This window comes from Balearica regulorum, chromosome 1 (genome assembly GCF_011004875.1).
Source record: "Balearica regulorum gibbericeps isolate bBalReg1 chromosome 1, bBalReg1.pri, whole genome shotgun sequence".
NCBI classification, from domain to species: domain Eukaryota; kingdom Metazoa; phylum Chordata; class Aves; order Gruiformes; family Gruidae; genus Balearica; species Balearica regulorum.
In genome coordinates, this window is record NC_046184.1 from 185184561 (window position 1) to 185209859 (window position 25299).

The following is a 25299-nucleotide window of genomic DNA, read 5'->3' on the forward strand; positions in this document are numbered from 1 at the left end:
TCAGTCAATAAGAAACGTAGCTAATGGCTGACTAAGCTCAATTAAGGTTTGATGAAGTGCTAGTTTTTAAATAGAAGTTAAATTATTAACCCATATCATTTTCCAGCAAGATCAACAGTAGGTCATGGCTTATTTTTTTATGCACAAATCCCCTCTCAAAATGTGTGTATTTTGAGATATATGTATATATCTTGCAAACAAGATTCAATGTCCTATGTTTTCTTAGATGGCCTGTCAATCTGGGATTTTATTAAAGACTTTTTCCCTTGCTGGATTAAATGGAGAAAAGCCTGGAACATAAACCCTTGTGATTCTTGTACATCTGTTAATCTAATACCTAGTTTGAACGCATCCGATATCCAGACTAATCCCTGGGGAAGTGAAAAGAAAAAATAGTTTCCCTTAATGTAAAGAGCACTCCTATCCTCAGTAGATCTACTTGCTTTGCAACCTGTGGGAGGCTGACCATCAGGCTACCACTGGGTTGGCAAATGGGGTTTGCCTGGGAGGAAGCACAGGAACCAGCACTGGAAAGATGTTATGTGACATTTACTAGTCTGTTAATGTTCCCATTCTGGCTGCCAGACTCACTTGTTGCTGCTGTCAGGTTTCCCCTCCCGCATTAAACAAAGAAAAATGAGAATTTTCGCATCTGTGCCACGCTAGAATTCTGCTGCAGCCCAGTCTTGGGCACTGGGTGCTTCTGGTGCCTAAAGCATTATTGAGCATAAGGTGTGTATAATGATGCTGTTGCAATTTCTTACTAGGGTCCCTTAATATTTTTCCAAAGCTTGGTTTGTTTTCAATATTAACTTTTTTTAATTATTTAGTAGTTCAAGACCTTTACAAAAACACTTGAAGTGTTTCTTTTTGCATTGATTCTTTTTACTGGCCTAGAATGGAAGTCATTCTCTTTTAGAGATAGGCAAATCACAGCTACTAGCAGGATTTCCCAGAAGATGTTCGTATAGCTCAGCCAAAATGCAGTTTCTCTTTCTGAATCCTGTCTTTATCTCTTGTCCTCCCCTTTCGATAGTCAAATATAAAACTGGAGCAAAAAGCCTGTTGATAACACCACACTTTGCAGGGCACCTGCAACTCTTACCTTCCATTCTGCTTTGGCCCTCAGTATCTTTGAGGGCATCCAACACCAATACTGATGGTGTGCCTTCCTTCAAGCACATGACTATCATTTTACAGAGGTGTTGGAAGTCTTTTTACTGGACCAAGTATGGGGATGGGGAAATGCATGTCACAGATGACACCGTTTCAGTATACAGAAGTAATCCTTAACCGCTGCCATTGCTGTTTCTTGACTTGAAAATAAGAGTCCCCAGTAGCTCATACTCATGTCATAGGGTGCTACATCAGCTGAGCTGTGGTAACTGCATCTGTCACAGCAAGCATGAAGTAATTGAACTACATCACTATGAAAGAAGTTTAAACTAAGGTATAGCAAGAGCCTGCACACAGATGCCTTTCATTTATTACCTTGATCCCAACGGTCTGATAAATCACCTCTAATATTTATGAAGTAAGTACTGTCTTCTGTGATTTCACTGCATGATGATAAATAAAAACTGATATTCCCTGAATTCACCACAGAATAGCATGATATATATAAAATAGGTGCCTAGCTTGTGTAAATTGTACTTCTAATCCTGTCTTGCACACTGAAAAAGATGGGCTGTCTCATTTCCTTTAAAAGCAGGCCATCTAGTGCTGGCAGAGCTTCATCACAGTGAGAAATCTACTGCAAACAGCTTGGTTTGCTCCCTTGTTTGCATGCTCTTTAAACCATGGAGCTGTTCGCCTACTTTTTAAGACCTACTATGCTATAGTGCAACTTAAAAGAATAGAAATTTTAGGTTGTGATTTCATACACCTGTTCCCTTTCTTGCTCTCTGCTACTTACTTAGCTCCAACACTTTTTTTTGTCAGACCTTTCTGTCAACCAGCATAACTCCCTAACATGGTCAAGAAGAGTCAATGACCACAACAACGTGGTAGGGATCTCCTGGGTAATGAACTAAATCAAGTGACAGAAAGATCTAGCACCAGGATTGGCCCAAGGAGGAGGTAGCACTAGGAGAAAAGAGGAATGACAAAAGGGAAAAAGAGCAGGCTCTTCCCCTTTTCACTACCAGCAAGCTGGCAGAAACTGCATCCCCAGGTTCACCAGAGAAGAACAGAATTAAGGTAGAAACACTGAGAACTTCTCCTTCTCCAGAATAACACCAAAGCACTATTAGAGGAGAGAAAAAGCCCCAATCCTTTACAAGTGCTATTAAAAAATCATGAGCTAAGTAGTTTCCATACCGGAATGTGACATATCCAAAGAAAGATGAAAAGCATAGCTTGGAATGATGTTACTAATTCTGTAGCGGTCCAATCTGACGTGTAACCTGTGTCCCGGGAAGAGACTTCATCCCAGCATTTTGCTGGAGCTTTCCTTCCTCCTCCCAGTGAGACAGAAGGAGAAACCCCAACCCTCTGCAGTCATTAATGATCCTGTGGCACTTTTCATGGTACATCTAAAATCTGGTAATGGTCAATCCTGTCTGAATTTTGCATTGGATAAATTGGATAAATGTCTCGGTGACCTCAAGTGAGAGGTGAGTTTAGGACTTTTTCTGTATATGTAGAATTGTAAATATTGAGCTACTTAGCCCTGTATATGGTACAGCATAGCTGAATTCAGCCCTGCATGGCTGCCAATGTATTTGACAACATTTTCTTTTCTTTGCATGGATTCAGCCTTTTGGTTACAGTGAAAAAAAATTAGTGATTTCTCCTTCTAATCTGCTTTTAAAGAAGTGCAGAGCTTTTGCTATAATTTAAAAAAAAAAAAGGAAATTTAACACTAGCTAGAGGATCAGATCTGTATCACTAACAAGAACAGAAAATCCTGTCTCTCAGACTGTAAAACTTGAGAAAATTATTAAGTGTAAGAAGTTATAAATAAATGTTTTCTATATTTGGTCTTCATCAGATAACGGGCACCTTCATGTAACACATCTTTTGTTAAGTACCGTCAGAGACAGAAAATGGGCTGGACTGTTGGATCTGGCATGGAAATGCTGACATTTCTAGGGTGGTAGGAAATTTAACAGAAGAAGAGGTCTAAACAAGCTTATTTCTGTCATAAATTTCAGAAAATTACAGAAAGACTCTGAATTTTAAAGCAAGCCTTGCATTCTTCAAGAGAAATGTGGCAAACTGTACTATATCCTACTGCATGTGTGCTTTGTGCAGCTTCTTGCCAAATATTTCAAAGGAGATCTGCTACGTCAAACTTACTGAATATTTTGCCACTGATAAAAATAGCACATGCATAGATGGACAAAAAATCTGTAATCGTGCTCCTCAATGCTTTGTCCACTGGCAGAACTTTACTTTTGACTTAGGATCGTGTTGCATTAGTTCTGTATCATCCATGCTAAAAGGATGTTGAATGAAGAGTTGTGGGTGATCACATTTCTGATGAATGTCAAAGTTTTTTTAATTCATATAATCAAAAAACCAGCAGTCCTGTATGTACACACAGCAAAATAGTATTTTTAAATTAGGTTTTTCTTTTAAATGAATCAAGATGTACCTTGATTCACCTTCTGCCTTCTCCCAGATGCTTCTGAAGACTGGGGGGACCATAATGGTCTGTCTATATGGGACTCTCTTCCTCACTTCACAACATGAGCGGCAGTTCTAGCCTTGACAAGTCGCCTTCACTTGCAGTATGCATCATTACCTTTCCTGCAAAGAACTGGGAAATACCCACATTATTTTATTTTAATGCAAATGAGACATTCTCCCTAGCACGGTGTGTATTTTTCTCTCACATACACATATAAACTGCCCTCAGAAATGACATTTAGCCATGGTAAGTCACAATTTATTATTTAAAATAATTATAAATATTAACTTCAATTTTTAATCATATCTTAAAATTTGTCAGCTATAAAACCGAAATTAATTTCATTTAGAAACTCAGCCTTAACACCATCAATATATATCAGGTTTCTGCAGTCTCTTTGAGTGTATTTACATAAAAAATTATCCTCCCCTGGCACCCCTGAGATAGAAGGGGACAAAATAAATGCCTTGAATTAAAAAACACAGAAAAATAAAAAAAAAAGGAGGCTATAATCTGTACTCTGGATCCTGGCACATTTCCCATTTCTCAGGTTTAGGCTCTTCCCCACTGCACGAGAGCTATCAGGCGTGGACTTGTGGGTTCTAACACTGTGCCTCATAAAAAAAAAAAAAACCCTCAATTTTTTTGTGATAAGGAAAATCAGCCATTCAAAGCTGCACAGCTCCAAAGGGTTCCCTCGCTGTGGAGGATGAAGGAGGCAGGAGGAGAAAGTGCCTTCAGGCAAACCTGCCTTGCCAGAGCCCGAGAGAACTAGGACCGGAAGACAAAGCATTAGACAATTTCATACAAAAGCTTCTTCTGAAACCCTCAAGTTCTTCCCCACACAAACCATTCATATCAATCAGTTTTCAACCATAAAAAAATGCTTTTGATTCCCTGAAAAATCAACATAATTTTGCCAAAGAATAAGCTAAATCAAATTAATGTAACTTCATTTTCTGATATAAAAATGGTAAATTTAGGCTTGTAGGGGAAATTAAATCCATTTCCATTTTCCTCCTTTGGTATGATGTATAGGGTATATTACTAAAGAATCCATCATCAGTACATTATTGTAACTTACCCTTCAGTGACTTTATTATACTATTAACTTCAGCTTATAAACGATCAGATGGTCCTACGTTTATGACTATCGTAGACTTTTTCACATAAAGAAATATGAGTATTATAAAGGCTTCAGCCATGAATTTCTTTCCTGTACCCCATTTTCACTGCCTCTAAAGATCAGAAAATCACAGTTGATCAATCCTTACCTAACTTTAATAGCAAGAAAATATTTAAGAAATCTTTTGACTGCAATGTCTCAAGATAACCATCTTGCAGGGACAGGCCTCAACATTTCCATGTTTTCAAAGATGATGAAATGAAAAGCTGCTGGTAAGGCTGGCAGATAAGGAAAAAATAAATTAATACTTTTACAACACAGCTTTCAGGATCAATTTCTTACTTATCTACAGCACATCTGCTTTATTATGCAGCATATGACCTGGGCAATTATCTGAAAGCAAATATTAATTCTTATTTTCCATTAATTTGTAGATAGAACAGTGTCTTATCAGTTGTAAATCATGACGCATTATTGAAGTTCAAACACCTTGATTTTACTACACTTTTTTTTTTATGTTTTCAAATATTCCTAATGCAGTTTCTTGCAACTGAGCAAGCAGATAATGGATTATTCCCCTTTCAACCAATGAGAAATGTTTTGGGGTTTTTTTAGCTAAATATATATATTTCCACAGCTTTAAAGCATCAGTAACCACAAAAAAAGATACCTTCCTTTCCACAAACCTAAAAAATAATTTTCTTAATTAAAAGAATAACTAATACATCATTGGTACATGGTCTAAAGTACCCAGTCTTACCAAGATGTATAATTTTAGGCTACATTTGACTCTTTAAAAGCTCAACTCACTGTCACAATCAAGTAAGCTGTAACTATTGATAATACCGTGGCACATTTTTGTTGCTCTGCAACAGGTGCTGTATTTTCCGTATGTCACATTTTTGCAACAAAGAAATATGAAGACTTGTTCTTAGAAGCTACGATTTGTTCTATTCACGTGCTGTCTTCCTGGTCAAAGCAAAATCATGGAGCTGCTTCTTCCAGAAAGTGCCAGATTTGCTTTTTTCCAAGCTGTACCTTGACTTAATGACAGAATAACATAGGCATTATTATGATCATTATCCACATATCTCTAGATACATCATTTTTAAAAATCATTCCTATTTAGACTCAGGCATAGTTTATTATTACCCTGCCCATTCTATTACTGATCCAACAGACTCCAGATGCTGTACTCCATACATCAGGAGTACATGGGGTAATCATCACTCCCAATATTTCAGCTAAACTAGATGTATTTTGGAAATACATTTCAGACATTGTTTACATTCTACATTTTTGCTCTCATCAGGTTCAGTGACAGTTGAAAAATTAAACTTATTTGGTTCTCAACAGGCCGTGTAAATGTAACATTTCTGAGCTGAGAAATTTTGGTGAAAAAATTTCATTGGGAAAATGAAATAGCCTTCAGCAAAGGTAGCTTGGAAACAGCTACTCAGAACTCTTACGGTGGTAGGGAAGAACTCATAGTATTTCTTTCAGGCATTTTTCTATTCTTTGTCTCATTCTGGCCAAGATTTTCCATCTTCAAACAGGGATTTGCAAAAAGGTCCTTGGAAAGGAGTGTTAGAGTGACCGTTTTTCACAATGGCAGCCCCCTGTGGCAATAATTCCCCCTCTGACATAAGGCTTTTCAGGGTTCTTTGTATTACAGTGTGCTTTTATACAACCATGTGGATGGAGGAGTGAAGCACTCCTAGTTTGACTTAGGTGACTGATTCCTTGTCACTCCTAGTTTTTTGTTGTTTTTTTTTTCTTTTGAGAGAGAACTGAAAATGAAGTTTGGGAGAAACTATTAATACTCCTATTGTTGCTGAAAAGGTGTCACCAAGCAGTGTAAGGATTTGGTGGTTTCCCTTCAATATTATGATGGAAAAGACAGTGACATTTCCATTAAAATGCACTCATGTTTAAAGAGCACTTCTTTTATATACTGAATCAGGGAGGAAATGAAATAATCTCTGAGTATGTGGCAACACTGAGAAAATTAAGAATCAGAGAGACTTAAATGACACACAACAGCAGTTAGTTGTGTGTGGAATATAAAACCCGGCAATCCAAACAGACATATTGAGACTGACTTAAACCTTAAACATACGCTCAAGATACTGCGTCTGAGATGAGGAGCACATTTTAAGATATGTTGCAGCAGCGCACAGCAAACTGTGTAACAAATCTACCAGAAATGAAGAAAGCACACCATGAACAGTACATGAAACTATTTTCATTGTGGGAAAAGACTCACAATGCAAACAATGATTTCCAGTTCAAGAATAAACCTGTAAAAACAGCAATAAACTGGACCATGCACAAAAAATATAAAGGTCAATGAAAACCAAAGCAACAACTGCCATAAAATTAATTTAGAATCCAGATGGTAAGAGCATGGGGATCACCAAGACTACTGTAGCCTCTCCACATTAGTTGAATCTGAGAGAGAAAATAAAAGTCAGGTTTATTTAGATGTGGAAGGAACAAGATTTGAAATGCAGCTCAGTAAAGCATCTGTTGTTCCTCTGATTTCACAGCAGGAGTATTAGAGACTACTTAAATAGATGAAGTTGCAGAAAATTTAATTACCACTAAACGTTGACAAGGGAATTCATTGCTCCTGAGTTACCACAGTTGAAGTAACAATGGTATATGACATCTCAGGGATTTGAAGAGGAAGTATATGCAGCAACCGGTTGGAAACAAATGAGAGAAGTGTACAGAGAGTACCATATTTGCAGATTTAAGAAATGATCAGATTTATCCTACAACAGAAATTATCTAAACATTTGAGAAAAGCACCTGATACCTTTTATGATGATACCATAACCGTAAACGGCAGGAAGGCAAAGATGTAATTTTTCTTTTTACAAACTTGTCTAATACCTTTTCCAAAAATACACCAAAAGGGAAAAATAACTGGAACTTCACAAGAATTCTGCTATACTGTTTAAGGTTACATTCAGCAAACAGCACTTGAGCCCAGCTAGTTCTGACAGTGAAGGGGGCTCTCCATATCGGTGTTGACCTCAACATTACCAATTACCCAGTAAAGATCAGTATCTTTTACCTAGTTCAGAAGATATATTTGCCTCATTATGCCTTGCATTTTTGGTAAGTTCATCCTAATTTAAATTCACCCACAAATATGGACTGAAGACAAAGAGGCAGTGTGTTATCTGATGGCAGATGTAAGAGTTTATTTTGATCTAATAGTGTATTGTCTACAGTAACTGCACCTTCTGGTTAGGGGGCATATACAAGCAGAAACTATTAGGTATTGCTGGCATGCAATGTAATTTGAATAACAATAATCACAAAATTAGCTATGAAGGACACTCTGAAAACTCCCTCATGGGCTTGGATATAATCATCAATCCTTAAGGAAAAATTAATTGATTTAATCAGCACATTCTAGCGATAAATGTGTGCATAAATCACAAGGCAAAAGCTGAGGAAATCCATAAGGAATCCAAAGTGCAATACAGTTACATTCTTTTCTGACAGTAGTCAGTTCTTGAGAGGGTGTTTGACCATTTTCTAATTGAACAGATTGGCACTGGAAATGCTAGATTGTCCTGGTTCCATCAAAACTTTCTACAGAAGCTTAAGCTGTGACCTGGATGTGGCTGCTGGCCAGAAATCCAACCAAGCTGGCTGTTTACCGTAGCTCAGCTGACTGGCTATCTAGCTCCCTGGCAACGCGCCGACTGCTCAGTTGGTTTCTTGGCTCCCCAGGCTTGTCAGCTGGCAAAGAAAGAGATTGTTCCATTTTTGCCAGAAAGTCTGCAGAGCCAATGCGTTTTGTTCCAGCGCTCGATGAAACAAAATATTGACAAGCTGGAATTTCCTGTAGAATAAAAATTTCGCTTCCCAGCCAGCTCCAGTTATTATTGTACGCTCTTGTGTAACATAGTGATGGCGTTATCGCATCCTCTAAGTAAACACAATGCACAGAAAGGATGTGAATCCAGACAGCTTTCCAAGCCTTTGGTAAGAATCTTGTAGCATCTGAAACCGTCTCTATGCAGTACAATGCATCTTTTGATAAGGTTAGTTTGTGATGCTTTCCATTTTGCATTAAAAGCCATATTGAGTTGGCTTTGAGAATCTGTTTGTCAGCAGGACATAACTGGCCAACCGAGGGATGAATTCAGTATATAATCTGTGGATTATACCCTTTATGTATATTGTTTTGGAAGATGACTTACACAGGTTACAGATCAAAGTCCAGAGAAAGAAAAAACAGTAATAGCCTCAACATAATTACATATATAAAGACAATTAGGTTTTGACAGTTGAAAAAAAGAGTTAAAATATCCATGACCATGCAAATAAAAATGACTTCTCAAACATGTGACTGGAAACAACAGATCTGTGAAACACTCAGTGAAAAGAAACCAGAAAATGTCATGGCATTATACCGTAATGCCATAAACCCAACCCTTGTCAGAGACAAACGCCATGGTCCAACCCTGGCCAAAGATTCATGACAGGATGTCTAATGAAATTACGCACTCAAATGAAGAGTTCCAGTTTTGCAGTCAGTAGATGTGTCAAGAGTGTTTTCAAGGAGACTAAGCAGGGCCTAAATGGCAAAGCAAGTCAACACATGGGTATGCGCTCAGTGGCAGAACAAGCCCATTTAAGCTGTTTCCATTCTCAGTTGTCTCTGAGCTATCCCCAGCGCCACGCTGACACATTTATTATGTCAGTGAATTGGATCAGCAAAAAGGAAGGAAAGCAGGTTGTTTTCTAGTCATCTCAGTTCAATCTCATTTACTGCTTGATTTCACAAATGTGCATGCTGGCACAGTCCAGAAGCAGTGCAGACGTGGAAGAAGCTAGCTGGGCTAAGGAGCAGAAGGGTATGTTATAAAAAGATAAGGCACTAAGAGTCTTTCCTGAAATTATTACATTACGAGCTTTAGATTTTGGGTGGAGAAATAGTATCAAGTGTGGCAGATCCTTCCCAGCTTGCTGTGAGGGGGGTCAATGGAAAGGCTTACCAAGGTTTTGAGACAAGAAGTGTATGCTGTGCCTCCTGTTAAAGGTAGGAATACAAAGACTAAAAATTACCTATCTGCCTTTGAGAAGGCAATCCTTAGAATAGTAGGTGTAGTTCATAGGATATAATTTAAAGTCTTGCCTCAAGTTAATGAAGCTTTAGGTATACAGGGGCATTTTTCAGAGGTAGTATCATAAAAAACCCCACTGAGACAATCATGCAGCTGTGTAATTTTCCTGTACAGAGGGAAAAAAATCTAAGGAAGTAGTAAGAAAATGGATGGAAAATGCCCATAAAGTCACAGACTAGTTCATCATCTCCTTTTATAGAACTGGCATTCAATACCTTAGAGAGGTGACATACATGTCATTCTGAGATAATCTTTCAACAAGTTGCTCAAAGCCAGTGAGCCTGAATATATCAAGTTTAAAAGACAGGTGCAGACAGTGACTCAGGATAGTTCCAGGGACATGACAATATTTTTGACAAAAAGATTCTAAAGATGCATATTTTTCATACCAAAAGAGCAGGCAGAAAACAGTACAGGTACATGGTCCCGTCCAGCCAGCTTCGCTCGATGCTTGTTCCCCTCACTGGGCCTGATCCTGGCCTGCACGGGGGGATGATGGGCTCCGACTGGCCAGGCCCTGCCCTGAAAAATATAAAACTCAACAGGACACAAAATACCAGAGCCCAGAAACCAATACTCTATTTCTTCATAATTAATATAAAGAAGCGTTGGCTGACCAGCCATGTTTCCTGTGCTTTTACATAGGCAGTACCTAAAACTATTGTAAAAAAAATTATAAATCACTATTTCAAAGTTATCCCTATTTTTATTATTGTATAAAAATATTTTTTTCTGACAAACAAAGGCATGCTGTGGGTTATGTTTCAGTTTCCTGATGAGGGTAAATCTTGATTTTTTTCAAGGTTTTGGCAGGGAGCCATAGGAACTCATTATTCTGAATAGTCTAAGGGGAATTATAAAACAAAGGGAATAAAAGGCTTAAATTTATTTTTAAAGCATGCTTTCTCATGTTTATATTGCTTCCAGATCTATTTTGTTTTGGAAATTTTTTACTTCCTGTAAGTCTTGATACATGAAAAACAACAAAACCCTCTTACAGAATATTTTGTTTTTCGAAAACTGAAACGTATTTTGAAAGGAGTTGTTGAAAAGAGGTATTTTTTTGGTTGACCAAAGATGTACAAAACTGTTAAAGTTTCTTTACTCAAATGACAATGTATTTCCAAGCCAGGCTGGTCTAAATGGGCACTGAAATGACGACTAACTTGAGTTAAATTTGATGCCATTATTAATTTACTTTCTCCCTGTCCCACAGGGACCTGCAGTCCCTGGGAATATGAGAAACTTTTTATTTTGTCCCACTTAGCTAACGCTGTGACATACTTTAGAACCCATAATCCTTTGTTTCTCTTATCTGCCTAGACTCTGCATGGTTTGTGAGCTTTGTTGCAGGGCTTATTAGCTTTTAGGGTAAATTAAAATGTAGTTTCTGTACCCGATGGCAAAATGACTGAGTCAATACGCATCCTCTGACTTCTAAAGCGTCTAAAATGATTACACAGCCCAGAAACAGCCTATGATCAAGTACTCAACAGAAAGAAAACCCACAGTTTAAGTAAAAACAGAAGCAGGAATTATCTGGAAAAGTAATGGAGATCCAGCAGCAAAAATTCTTACATCCTTTTTATAGGGCTCAGGTGGTACCCAGACGAAAAATGCAACTGATAAGGAAGCCAGGATAGGTTCTGTTTGTCTTTCTCTCAGTAATGTGGGCAGGTTAGACTTTGAAACCCTCCAGTACTGAAAAAGCTACAAGGCATCATTTTGTGATTTTTATTTTCCTTCCCTATCCCCTCTCCCAGTATACAAAGTTTTGGATTCTTGCTGAATTCAGCTTTGGAGGATCACTCTTTTCTGTCTTCCAGAAGCTGTTGCAACCACGCGCCACCTGATCTGTGCCTGTAGTCATGGTGGAATTCTGGTTTTGTTGCTCCTCCACCCGAGCTTCACTCTCATGTGCCGTGTCAGAAAGGTCTGCCTGGATTCTGTCTCTCTGTTGGAGAGGGACAGAGTTCTTAGCTGACAGTGTTAAAGCTATCCATCACGTATCATTCAACACACTTCCTCATTTGTGTCGTCGTTGTCAGGTTAGTGTCTGAAGGAGCTGCTGCTGAAATGGAGTAATGCTGGGAAACTACAGGCGACTACTGTTTCCATGCTAACAGAAGGGAATCCCAGGGCCCAACAGCACGTATGGTTAAATACACATCTCCATCATAACTCATGAGGACTTGAAAATCAATTGCGTATTTGCTGGGGTAAATAGCACACCTGATGTACAGGGCAGTCTGGCAGCAAAAAGGAGTAGTAAGGCCATAGGACTTTGAGACAGGGTTTGACAGGCCTCTGTCTGTGCCTTGTCTGACTAAAACCAGACTCTAGCCTCTAACCCATCCACCCTGCTGAGCCAGCCAGCCAGCTGGAAAACAAGCCTTAAATGAGACTTTCACGAACAACCAGAAGGCAGGCCTTCGGTCCAGACTGACTAGGCAGGAAAGACCCACCTACCTCTCAAGTCTACCCCCCCTCACCCCTGGGCAGACCGAGTTTAGTACACAACTTCCCCAGGGCCTTGCAAAGGCTGTAACTACACAGAAAAGAGTGCCAAGCTCTGCGATGCATCACGCATCTGCCGCAGAGCGGATCCTGATGGTGACTGTGCCGACCCACCCTGCTGCGGTGTTCGGGACCGAGCAGGCCTGCCTGCAGAGGCTCCTCGGCGGGAGGGGAACAGTTCCACCCAGCCTACGCCCCCTCCGTGAGAGCACCTGGGCAGACCTGACAGGGACAGGCGGGCTGTCCCTCTCACGGCCAGGCAGGCACAAGCTGGGCTTCTCTTCCGAGAGGGGAGTGCGGCAACACCGCCGGGGCCCCGGAGACCAGTAAAGGCCAGAAACAGCGCGCGCACCCGCCACAGCGAGCTCGAGCAAAGACAGCGGCCGCGCGCAATCACCCAGCACCACCCCCGCCCTCCCAAGGCCCCTTCCGGGGCGGTCTCCAATTCTCGCCAATGGGAGCGCAGCGGCAGCCGCAGCCGCCACGTGATGCCCTCCCGCCTCCGGAGACGCGCGAGGCTGCGTGGGGTAGAGGGGTGGGTTTGGTGGCAAGCGTCGCGAGAGCGGAGGCGCGCGGCGGGGGCGGGGCAGGAGAGGGTGGGGCGGGGCGGCCCAGGGGCGCTGAGCCGAGGCGGCGATGGGGGCGGCGAGGCCGGGATGGGCGCTCGCTCGCTCCGTTGCTGGTGGCGGTGAAATGGCTGCGGGTGCCGGGTGCTGAGGAGTCAGTCAGGTATGGGCCGCCCGCTCTTCCCCCTCCACCATCCCCCGCTGTCCTGCTGGGAGGGGGCGAGGGGCCCGCCGCTTCCGTCCCCGCGCAGGGCGGGGGGCAGCGCTGAGGGCGGGGCGCAGCCTCCCGGCCTGTCAGGCGGGGCTCGCTCCCACAGGTGGCCCGCTCTCGGGGGGGCGGCGGAGGAGGGGCAGAGCATCCTCCGCCGCCCTTCCCTGCGGGGAGGAGGCGCTGCTGGCGCCACCCCAGGGGGCTCTGTGTGGCCTCGGGCAGCGCATCTCCTCACGGGCCCGGCGGGTCCTCCGCGGCGGCGTGCGCACACCTGAGGGGAGGGCGCGGGTGGGGGCTGGAGGCCGCGCCGCCTGGGATGCCCCAGTGCCGCAGCACGGAGCGGGGACACCGCGGGGGTAACGCTGCGATTTGGCCTCAAGACCAGGGGCGGCGGGGGGTGTGGGGGGGGTGGGGGCAGTGTTCGTAACATCCCTCTTTCCCTCCCGGAGTGCCCCTTGGTAGGAGCGGCGGCCTACGCCGAAGGCCCGCCGGTGGAGCGCCCTGGTGGGAAGTCCGGTCACCCCCTCGGCTGGGGCTGTCTGCAGTCTCGGCTGGAGACTGACTCGTGCTTGTGGTGTTGTGGTTGATGCACGGAGGCTAAAGAAGTTCGCATTGCAGCCTCCTGGATTGGTTGGCTTGTGGTTGACGCATATGGGTTAAATAAGTTTACTCCATTCTGAACATTTCGCTTTTTAAAAGTGTCTCCTCCCCCTCCTCCTCCCAGTTCCTTTCCTCCCTGAAGGGAGGAGAAACAACGAGTATTGCTCGTTTATGTTCTTGGCTCTTTTGAGAGTCTGTTTTTATAGCGACTTAAATATCTTTCTCTAGTTTCCACCAGTATCCAAAGGTGGGAGGGAGAGTTATGAACTGTAGATCTGATATTGTAGCCCTTGTATTGAAGCCCTGAGATATTACCAGAGTGAGATAAGGAAAATACAAGTTCTATTGTATCTGGAAAAGATCAGTGGTACTAAAATCAATGGTAACACAATATGCTTAATTTGTCCATATTACACTTAGGAAGATTCTTAAGGTGGTTCATATTTGCAAGATTATTTCAGAATTTTAGTTAGCCATTAGTGATAGATACTGCCAATATTTAATGAATTCTTGAGAAATTAATTCATTATTATAAAATAATGTTGGTCCCATTTGTCCAGGTGAGTTTCTTGGTCTGCAGGCAAGATGATTTTCTGAGGCATGGTAGTGGAATTAGGCCGTCTTGGTTTATGTCTTGCAATTTCTTATCCTTCAGGGATTCTGTTGGCAGTTGAAGAAGTATAGTGGTGGAAAGTCTTATTCAGTGTGGAAAAATAATAAAATAGATTGGATTATTCCCTCTTTCTGTTAATATGTGGTATGATATAATGTGGGAAAAATAAAAGATACCTCCTAAACAAGATATTCTCTGGTCAGGTTTTCTCTAAGGGGAAATAAGATTGTGTGAGGAAATGCTACTGCTTAGAAAATAATACACCCCCCAGCTTAATTGGTTTAGTTGTATTGTGTACAAAATACACACCAAAATAAAATACAGAAACTTAATTGCATAAACCACAAGATCTAGACCTATTTCTGGTACAACGAATAGTAATTTTTTTCTCAAGCTGTATTTGAGAATCCAGACCCAGGACTGGGGGCAAAGGGGGTGCAATGAGTTTTAGCAGTGATCTAGGCAGAGGAAATGAAGGATTCTTTTGAAAATGGTGAAGCTTGGTATTCATGTCATGCCTCTCTGAAGCAAAAATACAATGTAAAACAGTTGGAACCAAAAAAGGAAAAGAAAATTCTGCCTTTCATAATTATTATTAATGCTGACCAATAGAGATGTGTTCCTTAACCCACCTGCACCCCTCCTTTTCTTAGTGTGAATGTAGCTGTGGTAAAGACAACTTGTCATTTCAAGGCTGCCATTCCAATTAGTGAAAGTGATAAATATCAGAAATGAGAAATAGAAAAGGATCCGTTAGAGTATTCTGCCTGCTTGTTGGTGTAGGCTTGTTTCATTTGGTTTTCAACAGCAATTGTTTTGCTAAGGTTGCAAAAGAGTGCGTATTGGTTTTGAGGTATTTTTAAATTTGTATTTGGAATCAATCTTCCACAGCTCAATATTTGGTTAAACCTGGCTTTGGTAAATCATCATCAAAGGTCTTTTGGCTGCTTCAGGTCATTGTGTTGCTTGAAAATAAATATGTCTCTTTTTTTTTTTTTTTTTTTTTTTTTTTTGCACTACTACAGTAAAAATACTTTCTTGAAACATCATCATAGATAGACTGTTATCCTCAGCTAGAATCTTTTACTTGAAATAAAATTTAATAAGTTAATAATATAGTTCAAATTTATTGCCTGTATGATTCAAATTCCTCATGTCCTTGTATGCATTTAACATAGATGTGCACATGTACATATATGCCTGTATAGCTATTTAAGAGATTTACTCAGCACGTTTGCACTTTACAGACAAAAGATAAATTTTCTTCCTTTCTGTCAGCTAATGATTGTCAATATACAGTGACTTAATAAATTTAGGCAGGGGATAAATTTATACAAAGAGATGAAATCCATGACGGAATTCCCGTTGGATTCCCTTAAGCTGATTTTACTGTTTAATTTTGCTCCTTGCGTACATTCATTGGAAAAGCTAACTAAGTGCGTATTACGTGGTCTGATGAGAATGGTGTTTCTCAGCAAGTCACTGAAAAAATGGATTTAAGGTGATCGAACTTGCTAGAAAGGTAAAGATGGTTAAACTTAGCGTGGGTATTTATCAGTTATTTGCATGATCATTTTTTTCTTTTTTTTGGTGTCTACTGATAGTTACTCAGTAACAGGAAAGTCCTATTCTGCTTACAAGTGATACTTCTGCCATTTATTCCCCTCTTTTTTGTTTTGAGTTTTCAGTAGGAGGAAATCAAATTTAATAGTCAAATAAAATATGCAGAAGTAAAAATAATTTTAAACAGTAGGTTTTATTTACACAAGAAATGAGCTATTTCCAGGCTGTTTTGTTTGTCAGTACTTTCATTTCCTTTCCAGTTAGTTTTAAAGTTTTGGTACTTCTCAGATGATTGGACTGTTGTTCTTTTGAAAATGGATAATAATTTTATGTATTAAAATGAACCCTTTCAGGTTTTGTTGCATTGTTGGACAAGTGGGACCCTTCAGATTTCTCTGAAATGGATGACGGAGAGCTGATATGCTATAGGTGGTGAAGAGAACCTGTGTAATTCAAGTACTGAAGGACAGGATGCAGGCAAGACAAAGTTGTTATGGGGTTGTGTTGATAAACCACTAGTTTATATCCAGCGTCTTTCAGAGTCTTTGTAGTGTGATGTACAAGACTGTTGATTTCGTGAGGTAGGTGACACTGCAGGTGGTTCTGTGTTGATGCTCTGGTCTCTGGAGTTTATTAGTTGATGCTGCAGGAACATACTTAACGTACTGCCTGAAGGCAACGTAACTGTAGACTGCTGTGCCTGAGTAAATACTGTCGGACCCAACGTGGTTATGGAGTAATCTCCGTGATTTTGCTGTGCCGGATTTTTGCCGCACAGAGTGGTCAATCCGAAAATGTAGAGCTCAGGTAATTGACTTGATGCTGTGTGAGAAACTGGCTTTTCCCATAAATGTCTCTTCTTAGGACAAGGATGTGTCTAAAAGTACTTCCCTGATATGATTAGATTAACAGAGTGGATTAACCATTTAAGATAGAGCAGTAGGGACAAGTGAGGTGGGTTTCTTTTTCTTGCTTGATATTGTTTAATGGCTTTTTTTTAAACACAGGAGTCTCTACAGAAGCATTGCTGTGTTTTTTAATTTTCCATCCACAGAAGTTTGCTATGATTTGAGCTTTTTATTTGTATTTATAATATATAATATATATAATCTGTGTAACATATACCTAGCTGCTTCATGTCATTGTATTAATTTTCCAAACTTCAGATATCCTGTTAAAGATGCTATGTTCCAGAGATTAATATGTTGCAGTTTATTTACATAAGTGTAGCTTTTTCCTAAGATTATAGCAAGTTCATGTTTATGAAGGAAGGCAGAAATCAAAGTGGAATGTGAATAGATGTGCCTAATAATCTCTTGCTATTGTGTTCTTGAGGAGGATTTACTTTTATAGGTGCTGCAAGGGGAGGATGAAGAATACAATTACTTGATGCCACTACTCATCATTTTATTTAAATTACATATACCCAAGAACAAACACATACAAAGATTTCTTTCCCATATAAAGGTTAAATATATACTTGAGATTGAGTAAACCAAGCCGGTCAGTTGTGCAGAGGAAACCTGTACTCTGATATCTTGGTGTTTATTTTTTATTTTGCAATCATTTTTACATTTGTTTGCTCCCTACCTGGTTTATTTTGGATAGTCTAGGAGTTCTTTTTCCTGGCTAAACAGTGTGACCATGGGAAAGGATGAAGTATTAAAACTTCCATAGAATTAGTAGCCCAGCACATGCTTTCTGTTTTTATTAATACCCTATATTTATTGCCTGTTTTGGGGTGTGTAGAGATGAATGAAACAAACTAGATTATTCTGTTTCTTTTCATTGCTGCTGATTAAACAGGGAAACTTGAAAAACTTTTTTTTATTTCTTTGGGGTTTTTTTGTCTGTTCTTGTTAGAATTAGACTTAAGGTCAATAAGGGTAGCAGAAACTCTTCTGACCTACTTTGGTGAAATAAGAGAGCTGGGAAATGCATCTTTGGTTGCCTGTGTTTTGCTAGCAGAGACAGGACTGCCCAGAGCAGTGCCAGAGAACAAGATTGTTGATAGATGTTAGCCTAAACAGGAGTCACGTGTTTGTCTGTAGTACTTAGAGTTGACAGAAATAAATAGGCCGGTTGGTTGAGTGGGTAATTAGTACATTTTACTCTCGAGATTGTTGGAGGGTAGTTCCAGTGTGCTGTACGGTACAGGAATCTGCTGGTAACTTCACCAGAGTATCAGTGATAGTGAAACAATAGTTCATGTAATGTTCCCCCCCGCCGCTGCTGCTCCTTGCAGATTGAAATCTAGTTAAAGAAAAATTTTGGAACAAACTGTAAGGTGCGTGTTTTCTATTTTGTGCATAATTTTAAAAATTGTTAAGGCAATACTTTTTCAAAAGCAGCAATGAGTATGGATGGTATGCTGTTTAATCTTTCTTAGTTTTAAAATGCTTTTTAATTGTTTTTATTTGTTCTTGTTTTGTCTACTTGCATTTTCAAAATGTACCCAAACTAAATGGGGAAACATTAAAATAATAAAGTATAAATGTTTTTCGTAGGTGTTTTTGAGCTGACTTCTTTCATCGAATACTGAGAGTGGTAAAATCATGGAAATGTACGCCAGGGCTCAGGGCAATCGAATGAAACCAAGAATATCTGTGAAAAAGGTAATTATATGTATTAAAAAAATTATTTCAGAGCTTTTCGATCTTTATTGCAACAGCCTAATAACGAACCAAGTGAATTGGTAGGTTTGGTTGTTTTTTTTTTTTTTCTGTTTCTGAGTTTTGGGGGGTTGTTTGTATGTTTTCACTTTGGTTGTCTAACGTTGCAAGGAGAAACTGCCTTTGCTTTATGCTTTGGCATATTTAGCATGGTTGAACTGGGAGACAGATTAATTTAAGGAAGGAGTGCATGCTTTTGTCTTTGCCTTTTGTTTTAAGGCAGTACGATGAATTCATGATGTATTTACTAGATTTTGCCTTGTTAGTTGGAGTATAGCTTCTGTGTTGAGCACGGATTTTTCAAGTTTATGTGTAATAAATGACAATATAAATATGTAGCTTTCATTGAAAACTGCTCTGTGACGTCTGTGTTAGGGCTTACTGTAATAGCTTTATCTTTATATATCGGTTTCTTGACTGGCTTATCCTTGTGTTTTCATGAACTTGTAGGCAGTGCTTTGGTGAAAAATATGTCTAGCACTTAGGAAAAAGATACTAGTGGGGGGGTTTAACAGTAATTATACTTTATCTTGGAGAACAAAAATACTCTTCCTCAAATTTTCTTGCAACTTCTGTAAGCACTTACTCAAATGAAAGTTGGAATTTATCCTGAAGGAACAAATTTATTTATCCAATCATAATCATTGAATATAGATGAGTATTTTTCTCAGTCTTTCTTGGTTACTAATAAATTCTTTACTTACAAGTGTGTTCAATGTTTAGGACGAGAAATTGAGCAAGGAAGTATCTTGTCACATGGAAATTGTATTATTTTATTCCATAAGCAAATTTTCTTGTTTTAAGGAAACAGTGTCTGTGGTATAGGTCCTGTAGGAACTGCTTGAAGGCAAAGGTAAGCATTATGGGACTGCCAGGCAGGTAATGAGATGTTCCAGGTCCTGATATGGAATGTTAACTGCCATACTTTAAGCAGTTTGTAATTATGGGTGTGGTATTCTTTAAGACACACAGTAGGAAACCTTTTATTTTATTGGTTTATGAGAAACCTCCAGCAGAATAGGGTTCTTTAACTACAGTCAAGTCATTTTGCATTCTTAACCTGAACATAAAGTGGATTTTAGAGGACTTTTTTTGTCTGCCTTTGTTTTTTTTCCTTCAACTTCAAAAACAAAACAAACAAACCAACCCACCCACCCTCCCCCCTGGTTTTTAGATGTTTGGGTTGTAGAAACATCTTTCTAATAACGATAGTGATCAGTAATTCCTCAGTGATTCTAATGGTTGCCTAAAATATTAGCTCCATGGAATGCTCTGTTAATTGCTATTGAATGTTCTGGACTGTGTGGTTCTAGGAACATGAATTTGACCCTTCTCTGGTATCTTGTAGAATTCTACATTTTCATACAGCCAGACTCACAATGTTCTGGTTTGTGGCTGCCTTCTCTTGATTTTTCCCTGAGGGGCAGCTACTTAGATTGTAGTGTGGAACTTTCTCACAGAGCCAGGCAGGAGGGTGGTCAGAATCGCACTATGTTTTATATTCTGTTGAGTCACAGTTTGAGGTCTGATTTATATCCTCTTTGTAATACTTTGTAATACTTAACAGGAGTTATTGCAGTAGCATCTCTTAGAAGTCAGTGCATGGTTGTGGTATGCACATTTAAAGCCTAAGTTTCCATTCTTATGAAATCATAAAATCATAGAATGGTTTGGGTTGGAAGGGACGTCAAAGATCATCTAGTTCCAACCCCCCTGCCATGGGCAGGGACACCCTCCACTACACCAGGTTGCCCAAAGCGCCATCCAACCTGGCCTTGCACGCTTTCAGGGACAGGGCATCCACAACTTCTTTGGGAAACCTGTTCCGATGCCTCACTGCTCGCACAGTAAAGAATTTTTTCCTAATATCTAATCGAAATCTACCCTTCTTCAGTTTAAGGCCATTACCTCTTGTCCTGTCACTCCATGCCCTTTTAAACAGTCCCTCTCCAGCTTTCCTGTTAGGCCTCCTTTAGGTACTGGAAGGCTGCAATTAGATTTCCCCGGAGCCTTCTCTTCTCCAGGCTGAACAACTCCAACTCTCTCAGCCTGCCCTCACAGGAAAGGTGCTCCAGCCCTCTGATCAGCTTTGTGGCCCTCCTCTGGACTTGCTCCAACAGCTCCATGTCCTTCTTGTAGCGGTGACCCCAGAGCTGGACGCAGTACTCCAGGTGGGGTCTCGCGAGAGCAGAGTAGAGGGGCAGGATCACCTCCCTCGACCTGCTGGTCACACTGCTTTTGATGCAGCCCAGGACACGGTTGGCTTTCTGGGCTGTGAGTGCACACTGCCGGCTCATGTTGAGCTTCTCATCCACCAACACCTCCAAGTCCTTCTCCTTGGGGCTGCTCTCAATCCATTCTCTGCCCGGCCTATAGTTGTGCTTGGGATTACCCTGACCCACGTGCAGGACCTTGCACTCGGCCTTGTTGAACTTCATGTGGTTCGCACGGGCCCACCTCTCAATCCTGTCAAGGTCCCTCTGGATGGCATCCCTTCCCTCCAGCGTGTCGTCCGTACCACACAGCTTGGTGTCGTCAGCAAACTTGCTGAGGGTGCACTTGATCCCACTGTCCATGTCGCTGACAAAGATGTTAAACAGTGCAAGTCCCAATTCCAACCCCTGAGGAATGCCACTCGTTACTGATCTCCTTGTGGACATTGAGCCATTGACCACAACTCTTTGAGTGTGACCATCCAGCCAATTCCTTATCCACTGAGTTGTCCATCTGTCAAATCCCTGTCTCTCCAATTTAGACACAAGGATGTCATGGGGGACAGTGTCAAATGCTTTGCACAAATCCAGGTAGACGACGTCAGTTGCTCTTCCCTTTTCCACAACGCTATAACCACGTCGTGGAAGGGCACCAGATTTGTCAGGCACAATTTGCCCTTAGTGAAGCCGTGTTGGCTGTCACCAATCACCTCCTTGTTTTCCATGTGTCTGAGCATAGTTTCCAGGAGGATCTGCTCTGTGACCGTGCCAGGCACAGAGGTGAGACTGACTGGCCTGTAGTTCCCTGGGTCTTCCTTTTTTCCCTTTTTAAAACTGGGGGTTATGTTTCCCTTCTTCCAGTCAGTGGGAACTGGACTGGACTACCACGACTTCTCAAATACGATGGAGAGTGGCTTAGTCACTTCATCTGCCAGTTCCCTTAGGACTCGGGGGTGCATCTCATCAGGTCCCATGGACTTGTGCACCTTCAGGTTCCTTAAATGGTCTCAAACCTGATCTTCTCCTACTGTGGGTGGGTCTTCATTGTTCCAGTCCCTTCCTCTGCCTTCTGCGACTTGAGCGGTGTGGCTAGAGCACTTGCCAGTGAAGAATGAAGCAAAAAAGTCATTGAGTACCTTAGCCTTCTCCATATCCCGGGTAACCAGGTCTCCTGTTTCCCTCTGGATGGGGCCCACATTTTCCTTCATCTTCCTTTTATCACTGACATACCTATAGAAGCTTTTCTTGTGCCTTTGATGTTGCTGGCCAGATTTAATTCTATCAGGGCTTTAGCATTCCTAACCTGCTGCCTGGCTGCTTGGGCAGTTTCTCTGTATTCCTCCCAGGCTACCTGCCCTTGCTTCCACCCTCTGTAGGCTTCCTTTTTGTGTTGGAGTTTGTCCAGGAGCTCCTTGTTCATGCATGGAGGCCTCCTGTGGTTTTGCCTGACTTCCTCTTTGTTGGGATGCATCGCTCCTGACTGCAAAATATTCAATCCATTTAAATCTTACAGGACATGAAATTAGGAAGAGCTGTTTTGTTACTTAAGAGCAGAGTAAACATGACTCTCCAGCACTGGACTTTATTTCTCTGCAGATCGTGTCATCTTACAGGTTTGTAGGTTGTTTGAAATGTTAGGGAGCAGCTGTTTAACATAGTTTGTGAGACCAATTAGTGTAGAATTTCCTCTGGTGTACTGTGAAGAATCCATAGATAAGGATCCATAGATAATGACTTGTTGATTTGCTGATCACAGAGGTGAAAATGCAAAACTTTCAATTCCTTATTTGAGCTAGAGGCATGACAAGGATTTTTATTGTTCAGGACTGTCTTGCTCTGCGCACATTTGAGGATATTTGTTTTTTTTCCCCTTGTACAACTTAGTAGGTTCGAAATTTGTGCTCATTATTGAAATAGGATTTCTTGCCAGACATGACTTTGGAATTTTTGTGAGGAAGGAGTACACAGGCCTAGTAGGTAGAGCTTTATAGGTTACCTGGGTTTGTTTTGCCCATACGTCAATGTATATTGGAAGTAGTTGTACTATTTATAAAAACAAATAAAACCAAGTGACATCCTTTTGTTGAATATTACCTCTTGTCCTTACCTAAACTGAGCTGATAGTCTTGTGGACTTGCTGGTTTTTAGTTTTTAATGTAAGTGAGTGTCTCCTAGATGGGGGTTATGAGAGAACTTGCTTTCATGATCTGTTGGATAGGAGGATTTCTCTGAAATTGAGTCTAGTCCTTTGCTGTCATAAGCACAATTTCAATAAGAATATGAAAAATTTATTAAATACAGTCTCACAATTAATGAGAGGAGATTAAAAAAACCCCAAAACCTACTGCTGTTTTTAAGTCTTTTTGAACCACACTGCTGTAATAGATAAGAATCTTAGGAATTCCAGGCTGAATTCCACAGTAAATTTGTACCTGTTTGTTCATGGGTATCATTATTCTGCAGCTTAATATTTTTTTTTTTCTTTTGCTGATGTTCACCCTCGTAATGTTTTTACAGTTGGTGATCTGTCCTCTGTTAGCATTGGTTTTTGGAAACTGTAAACTAAGGTTTTAGTCTGCTTTTGTATGAAAGCCTCTGCATTTCAGCGATTATCCTTCATAGTCCTACTTTCCGTGCTTGTTGTGAGTTAATCTTCTTTTTACATGTGGATGATACTGTATGTGCAGTTACTCAGGATGTATTTATCAGTGACTCTGATGTCAGTCCTTTCACTGAAGGATGAGTACTAAGGTCATGTTTGCTATTTTCAGTGGTGTATCGTATTGACTGTTCATTACTATACCACAATCAAGAAGTCAACTCAGGTCTTTTATTTCCCAGCTTGTGAATTTGCAATTCTATTTTGAAGCTTGCTTTTAGTTTTTAAGGACATAACTTTGTACTTCATACGGTTGCATTTTAAAATACTTTCACCTTGGGGAAGTTGTTCTTGCGTGATATGCTATTCGTCCTTTTAACTGATGACACCTGCTTACTTTGAATTATCATAGATTTCATCTACGTATTTACTCTCCTCCTTCCCAAATTTATTAATGATGATGATGCTTGATTTCAGTCTCAAGATAAATTTTGAGGAAGTTGGTTACTGGGTTACTGACCTACATCTACTATATCCTCAAAAAACCCCCTTTGCCAACTCCATTCAGTCAGATTCCTCTTTTCCAGAAAGAGCTCTTTTAGTACTCTTTTTCTGGTTGTATTGGGTTTGCGTGGCAAGGTTTTGGTAGCAGGTGGGCTGCAGGGGTGGCTTCTGTGAGAAGCTGCTAGAAGCTTCCCCTGTGTCTGATAGAACCGATGCCAGCCGGCTCCAAGACAGACCTGCAGCTGGCCAAGGCCAAACCCATCAGTGACAGTGGTAGTGCCTCTGTGATAACGTATTTCAGAAGGAGAAATAAACAACCTAGGGAGCTTTTGCACCCAGAGAGAGGAGTGAGAAGATGTGAGAAACTCTGCAGACACCAAGGTCAGTGCACAAGGAGGGGGAGGAGGTGCTCCAGGTGCTGGAGCAGAGATTCCTCTGCAGCCTGTGGAGAAGACCATGGTGAGGTGGGTTGTCCCCCTGCAGCCCATGGAGGAAGGATGATGGGGTGTAGAGATACGCCCTGTAGCCCGTGGAGGACCCCATGCGAGAGCAGGCAGAGGCACCTGAAGGAGGCTGTGACCCCATGGGAGGCCCATGCTGGAACAGGCTCCTGGCAGGACCTGTGGCCCCGTGGAGAGAGGAGCCCACTCAGGAGCAGGTTTGCTGACAGGACTTGTGACCCCGTGGGGGACCCACGCTGGAGCAGTCTGCTCCTGAAGGTCTTCATCCCATGGAAGAGGCCACACTGGAGCAGTTCGTGAAGGACTGTAACCCATGGGAAGGGCTCATGTTGGAGAAGTTGGTGGAGGACTGTCTCCTGTGGGAGGTACCCCAGGCTGGAGCAGGGGAAGAGTGTGAGGAGTCCTCCCCATGAGGAGGAAGGAGTGGCAGAAACTGTGTGATGAACTGAGTGCAACCCCCATTCCCCATCCCCCTGTGCCGCTGAGGGAGGAGTAGGTAGAAACCAGGAGTGAAGTTAGGCCCGGGAAGAAGGGAGGGGTGGGGGGGAGGTATTTCAAGATTTGATTTTATTCCTCATTGTTCTACTCAGTTCTGCTGGATAATAAATTAGATGATTTTTTCCTCTAAATTCAGTCTGTTTTGCCCATGATGATAATTGGTAAGTGATCTCTCCCTGTCCTTATCTTGACCCACAAGCCTTTCGTTATACCTTCTCTCCCCTGACTAGTTAAGGTGGGGGAGTGATTGAGTGGCTCTGGTGGGCACCTGGCCTCCAGCCAGGGTCAATCCACCACACTGGTTTTATTAACTCTTGATATATTTCAGTGTATATATACTTCTGTGGAAGTCTAGGTGGATGAGATCATTTC

At 41.3% G+C, this 25299-nt stretch overlaps 1 protein-coding gene across 8 annotated transcripts in view; it reads left to right on the plus strand.

Moving 5' to 3' along the window:
• Positions 1-13065: 13065 nt before the first annotated feature.
• AKAP11 (A-kinase anchoring protein 11) overlaps positions 13066-25299 on the plus strand; it is a 48912-nt gene continuing 36678 nt past the window's right edge. For 7 of the 8 annotated variants that reach the window (XM_075741757.1, XM_075741763.1, XM_075741758.1 and 4 more), the window contains exons 1-2: positions 13066-13156; positions 18488-18595. In XM_075741757.1, coding sequence (XP_075597872.1) covers positions 18536-18595 — 60 coding nt within the window. In that variant the 5' untranslated portion in view covers positions 13066-13156; positions 18488-18535. Of the gene's footprint in view, positions 13157-18487; positions 18596-22545; positions 22624-25299 lie in introns of all 8 variants that reach the window. The other variant, XM_075741759.1, reaches the window with a different exon arrangement.